We start from the raw sequence: 6,759 nt of genomic DNA, 5'->3' as shown, positions 1-6,759 counted from the left end.
TTTTTATGGATAAATGTGTGATGGGTAAATATATACTGTACATGTACATGAGTTTTTATGGATAAATGTGTGATGGGTAAATATATATGTGAGTTGTATGGATAAATGTGCGATGGGTAAATATATATGTGAGTTTTTATGGATAAATGCAATGGGTAAATATATATGTGAGGTTTTATGGATAAATGTGTGATGGGTAAATATATATGTGAGTTTTTATGGATAAATGTGCAATGGGGAAATATATACAGTATGTGAGGTTTTATGGATAAATGTGCGATGGGTAAATATATATGTGAGTTTTTATGGATAAATGTGTGATGGGTAAATATATACTGTACATGTACATGAGTTTTTATGGATAAATGTGTGATGGGTAAATATATATGTGAGTTGTATGGATAAATGTGCGATGGGTAAATATATACATGTACATGAGTTTTTATGGATAAAAGTGTGATGGGTAAATATAGTTTTTATGGATAAATGTGCGCTGGGTAAATATATAGTTCTTATGGATAAATGTGCGATGCATCCCAGCTGACCGTGTTTTCTTGGTCATATTTTCAGAATCATGCCACTCCACAAATCCTCAAGCCGTGCGTCCCGCTTGGACCCCACCATGATCTCGGCCCCGCTGGGCGACTTCCGCCACACCATGCACATCGGCAGAGGCGGCGACGCCTTCGGGGACACCTCCTTCCTGTCCACGCTGGGCCCCAGCCCGCCCACCTCCGACCCGGCGCCCGCAGACCACGAGCCCTTCTACCAAGACCCGCCAACGAGCGAGGACGCCGAGTACTGCGAGTCGGCGTCGTCCTTCGCCTTGGACTTGGATCTGGACCTGGGTCCTTCCATGCTGGGGGACGTGCTGGGCGTGATGGACGGACTGGGCCTGGACACGTTCCGGCCCGAAGGCGACCCGGCGTCTCCCGTCAAACCCCAGCACCACAGTCTGCCCAACGGGACCGGCGAGAAGCAGACGGGCGACGGCGGGATCAAAGCCAAGCGACCCAAAGTCAGATTCAGTGACAAGCGGGACGAGATCATACGCCGGCCCTCCGAGGAGGACCAGGGTCAAGACTTCCAGGACCAGGAGCCCGTGGAGAGTCCCAGTCCCCCTGAGGAGGCTCCGCCCAGCCCCACCACGTCTCACGGCTCCGACTGCGACGCGCTGGACAGGAGGAGGCCAAGGAACGGCCAATCAGAGACGGACTCAGAGGACGAGGAGGAAGGGGGGCGGGGCTACACCTTCGAAGACGAGTTCGACGACGAGATCGGCCTATAGGAGGCCGGGGCCACGTTTTGGAAACGGTCATGTGACGCGACTCTGGAAGCGGGAAGAAAATCTTTTTATCTGACAAATACGCCAAAGACCCCATGATGTTGTTGACATGTTATTATCTCTATCATTTATTTGTGGCGGCCCCGCAGGAACGATGCTGGAGCGCCACAAGTATATGTGGTGCGTTCGCCCTGGCTCATAAAGACATTTTAACGCACTTTCTCTGCCAGAGCATGAGACAAAATATGGGACCGTTTATGTTGACATGTTATCTCAATCATTTATTTGTGGCGGCCCCCCCAGAAACGATGCTGGAGCACCACAAGTACATGTGGTGTGTTCGCCCTGGCTCATAAAGACATGTTAATGCACCTGCTCTGCCAGAGCATGACACAAAATATGGGACCGTTTATGTTGACATGTTATCTCAATCATTTATTTGTGGCAGCCATGCAGGAACGATGCTGGAGCACCACAAGTACATGTGGTGTGTTCGCCCTGGCTCATAAAGACATTTTAACACACCTGCTCTGCCAGAGCATAGGATGGGACCGTTTATGTTGACACGTTCTTATCTCAATCATTTATTTGTGGAATGTTGCTGGAGCGCCACAAATAAATGTGTTGTGTTCGCCCTGGCTCATAGACATTTTAACGCACCTACGCTGCCAGAGCATAAGACAAAAAATGGGACTATTTATGTTGACATTTTATTATCTCAATCATTTATTTGTGGCGGCCTTGCAGGAACAATGCTGGAGCGCCACAAGTACATGTGGTGTGTTCGCCCTGGCCCATAAAGACATTTTAACGCACTTTCTCTGCCAGAGCATGAGACAAAATATGGGACCGTTTATGTTGACATGTTATCTCAATCATTTATTTGTGGCGGACCTGCAGGAACGATGCTGGAGCGCCACAAGTACATGTGGTGTGTTCGCCCTGGCTCATAAAGACATTTTAACACACCTGCTCTGCCAGAGCATAAGATGGGACCGTTTATGTTGACACGTTCTTATCTCAATCATTTATTTGTGGAATGATGCTGGAGCGCCACAAATAAATGTGTTGTGTTCGCCCTGTCTCATAAAGACATTTTAACGCATCTGCTCTGCCAGAGCATAAGACAAAATATGGGACCGTTTATGTTGACATATTATCTCAATCATTTATTTGTGGCTGCCCTGCAGGAATGATGCTGGAGCGCCACAAGTACATGTGGTGTGTTCGCCCTGGCTCATAAAGACATGTTAACGCACCTTCTCTGCCAGAGCATAAGACGATGGAGATTATAAGAGAAAAAAAGCAACTTTGTAGCACACATCGCTCCTCTCAACTGTTTTTTCCCCTTTTTGAACATGCGTCACGGCCAATTATGCTGATTCAAGCAATTTAGCCCTCAAACTGCTAACAAATGAGTTTTGTGAAGAACTACACACAGCTTCCAAATACGCACACCGCGACTTCCTGTCTCGTGCAAAGTCGGTTTCAAAATAAAAGCACAGCAGCCTTTTTTATTTTTATTTTTCCCTCCAAGCCACGGAAAGATGATGCACACATGGAGGAAACGCTTTCTGAAACGAGCAGTTAGCACATTTCATTTTCCAGTCAACATTTTTTTTTTTATGGATTAAAATAAAAATAAAAGTCCATTTAAAAAAAATAGTTTTTGGGCCATCAAGGAGCTTTTTACCTTAGTTTTAAAAATAATTACAATTAGTAGAGAAAATATCACTTTGCAAGAATCCACAATCTGATTGGTATCGTCATTTGACTGTCACGCACCAAACTTTATCAGGTAGCAACAAGTGACGGCTCGGACAGAAAAAAGTGGGAGGAGCTTTTATGTCACTAAATGAGACAAAAGTTGAAGTTTGGGATCATTTTAGTATTATGGCAACTAGCATGCTAACATTTCATGCTAGCTTTTTTAGATAATTTTGAATGTTTAAAGCTACAAATCATGGATCTGAATACTTGGCGCCATCTTAAAAGTATGCTAACATGTAATGCTAGCTTTTGGGCTAATTTTGTATGTTCAAAGCTACAAATGATGGATTTGAATACTTGGCGCCATCTTATAAGTATGCTAACGTTTATTCTAGCTTTTTTAAAATAATTTTGTATGTTTAAAGCTACAAGTCAAGGATTTGTTTACTTAGCGGCATCTTAAAAGGTATGCTAACAGTAAATGCTAGCTTTTTTTTTTAAAACTAATTTTGAATGTTTAAAGCTACAAATCATGGATTTAAATACTTGGCGCCATCTTAAAAGTATGCTAACTTTTATTCTAGCTTTTTTTTGTTTGAGATAATTTTGTATGTTTAAACCTACAAGTCAAGGATTCGAATACTTTGCGGCATCTTAAAAGTATGCTAAAGTTTAATGCTAGCTTTTGAGCTAATTTTGAATGTTTAAACATACAAATCGTGGCTTTTGATACTTGGCGCCATCTTAAAGTATGCTAGCTTTTGAGGTAATTTTGAATGTTTAAACCTACAAATCATGGATTTTTAATACTTTGCGGCATCTTAAAAGGTATGCTAACATTTAATGGGAGCTTTTGAGCTAATTTTGTATATTTAAACCTACAAATCTTGGATTTGAAAACTTGGCATCATCTTAAAAGTATGCTAGCTTTTGAGCTAATGTATGTTTGAACCTACAAATCATGGATTTTGATACTTGGTGCCATCTTAAAAGTATGCAAACTTTTAATAAGAGCTATTGGGCTAATTTTGAATGTTTAAACCTACAAATCATGGCTTTTGATACTTTGCGGCATCTTAAAAGTATGCTAACGTTTAATGCTAGCTTTTGAGCTAATTTTGAATGTTTAAACATACAAATCATGGCTTTTGATACTTGGCGCCATCTTAAAGTATGCTAGCTTTTGAGGTAATTTTGAATGTTTAAACCTACAAAACCATGGATTTTTAATACTTTGCAGCATCTTAAAAAGGTATGCTAACATTTAACGGGAGCTTTTGAGCTAATTTTGGATTTGAAAACTTGGCGTCATCTTAAAAGTATGCTAGCTTTTGAGCTAATGTATCTTTGAACCTACAAATCATGGATTTTGATACTTGGTGCCATCTTAAAAGTATGCTGACATTTAATGCTAGCTTTTTAAATAATTTTGAGTGTTTAAACCTACAAATCATGGATGTTTAATACTTAGCGGCATTTTAAAAGTATGCAAACTTTTAATAAGAGCTATTGGGCTAATTTTGAATGTTTAAACCTACAAATCATGGCTTTTGATACTTGGCGCCATCTTAAAAGTATGCCGGTCTCGATGGATCCCAGGCCGCAGACCGCAGGCCCATAAAAATGTTTGTGGGAATTTTCTAGTTGTAATATTATAGCAACAACAACAACAATAAATTGACCAGATTCATATTTTTCATCACACATTCATTTTAGACCAAAACTATTTAGTTTGCAGGTCTGATGTAGTGACTTTTTGCAGCCAGCAGATGGCGGCGTGACGACACACCACGTAAATGGGGTATCATTGTACCGCTGGCTCAGGACTGACAAGCACAGTTCTGCCTTGGGTTAACGTCGACGGGCTTTTAGGCAGACGTCAACATAAACTGTTTCCCTGGTCTGTTTTGTGTTGTCGGTGAAAAGTTGCAGCCTGTGAACGTTCATGATTCTCTGTACTCTTATTGCATGTTTACATCTCATCTTTGTCCCATTCCATGTCTGACTATTGGAACTTCTCTGGATCAGATCCACTTGCAGTTCTCACTGTCTGAGTTCCGCATGTTCCTCATCAAGTACCAAAGCTTTTTTTCTTTTGGGGCTTTCGGGCTGGAAACAAAATGCTGAGACAATCAAATATTCAACGAGTTGTTTTCCCAATCATGCTGTAAAAGTGGGGACATTTGGGTCCAACTTGCTGGCTGAAATGCAGTTCATGTCCTGTGGTTTACAATAAAAACTATTTGGGAAGTTGAAAGCTTTGCTGGCATCACTGATTGATCACACGTCAAGGAGCTAAAATAGCTAACATGCTAACTTTCAGCCTACATCAAGTACCAAAATACATGACTGAGGTGTATACCAACCAAATTAGCTAACATGCTAACAGCTAGTTTACGTCAAGTACCAAAATATAAGACTGAGGTGTAGGCTATACCTTCAAAATTAGATGACGAAAAAAAGCTACTTTGCTAACATTAGCATGGCAACATTAGCAAGGAGCATTTTGACTGTTTGCAGCTGCCGAGTCAAAATACAGTAAGTAGTTAGCATGCTAACAGCTAGCCTACATCAAGTACCAAAATGTATGACTGAGGTGTACACCAGCGAAATTAGCTAAAATAGCTAACATGCTAACTTTCAGCCGACATCAAGTACCCAAATACATGACAGAGGTGTATACCAATGAAATTAGCTAAGCTAGCTAACATGCTTACGTCAACTACCAAAATATATGACTGAGGTGTAGGCTATACCTGCAAAATTAGCTACCACGCTAACGCTAGCATGGTCACATTAGCTAGGAGCATTTTGACTTCGGTGTGTTTAACGGATACAGTTTTCATCTGATTCAAACTTCACCTATGAAAACGTTAGCGTTGTTAGCATTTTTCATTTAAATTATAAACTTCCGGTTGCAGTATTTCCACATTTTCACAGAATAATTTTTTTTCACATTTCCAACATTTCTCAACTGTTTCAAATTGTTCCAAAGTCAAAATGCTTCTTGCTAATGTTACCATGCTAATGTCAGCGTAGTAGCTTTTTTTGTCATCTAATTTTCCAGGTATGGCCTAGACCTTGCAGGTATAGCCTACAGGCTAACTGTTAGCATGCTAACAGTATACCGAAGAAATTTGCTAAAATTGCTAACATGCTTGCTAACTTTAACATACTAACAGTTAGCCTACATCCAGCAGTTTCCATCTGATTCAAACTGTTCACCAATGAAAACGTTTGTTAGCATTAGCATGTTAGCATTTGTCATTTAAATTATAAACTTCCGTATCCAGGATTTCCCCAGACTTTTTTAGCACATTTCTTAACCGTTTCAAATTGTTCCAAAGTCAAAATGCTCCTTGCTAATTTACCATGCTAACGTAAGTGTGGTAGCCTTTTGGTCATCTAATTTTAAAGGTATAGCCTACAGGCTAACTGTTAGCATGCTAACAGCATGTGCAAAGAAGCAACATACGTGACTGAGGTAGGCGCATACTGACGAAATTAGCTAAAATTGCTAACATAAACGTTTTGATTCAGATAAAAAAAAAATGTGGGCGCTGAAGACATTCTTTAGTCAAAATGCTCTTAACTAATGTTACCTTGCTAGCGCTAATTTTCCAGATATAGCCTAACGACACCTCAGTCATATTTGTTTTGCTACTTGACGTAAGCTAACTGTTAGCATGCTTCCGTTAGCATGTTGGCTATTTTAACTTTGGAAGGGTTTGAGAAATGCGAAAGTTTGAAAGATGTATTTCAAA

At 40.5% G+C, this 6,759-nt stretch overlaps 1 protein-coding gene and 1 long non-coding RNA gene across 2 annotated transcripts in view; both read left to right on the top strand.

Moving 5' to 3' along the window:
• cdc42ep5 (CDC42 effector protein (Rho GTPase binding) 5) overlaps positions 1–2,827 on the top strand; it is a 15,313-nt gene extending 12,486 nt beyond the window's left edge. The window contains exon 2 of the mRNA XM_061957807.2: positions 571–2,827. Coding sequence (XP_061813791.2) covers positions 575–1,288 — 714 coding nt within the window. The 5' untranslated portion in view covers positions 571–574 and the 3' untranslated portion in view covers positions 1,289–2,827. The remainder of the gene's footprint in view (positions 1–570) is intronic.
• Positions 2,828–2,835: 8 nt separating this feature from the next.
• On the top strand, positions 2,836–5,252 carry LOC140678758 (uncharacterized). The gene is made up of 2 exons (XR_012050395.1): positions 2,836–3,823; positions 4,079–5,252. It is a non-coding gene; the product is annotated as an uncharacterized lncRNA (long non-coding RNA).
• The last annotated feature ends 1,507 nt before the right edge of the window (positions 5,253–6,759 follow it).

This window comes from Nerophis lumbriciformis, linkage group LG04, assembly GCF_033978685.3.
Source record: "Nerophis lumbriciformis linkage group LG04, RoL_Nlum_v2.1, whole genome shotgun sequence".
Taxonomy (NCBI): Eukaryota; Metazoa; Chordata; class Actinopteri; order Syngnathiformes; family Syngnathidae; genus Nerophis; species Nerophis lumbriciformis.
This window is presented reverse-complemented; position numbering and strand designations above follow the sequence as displayed.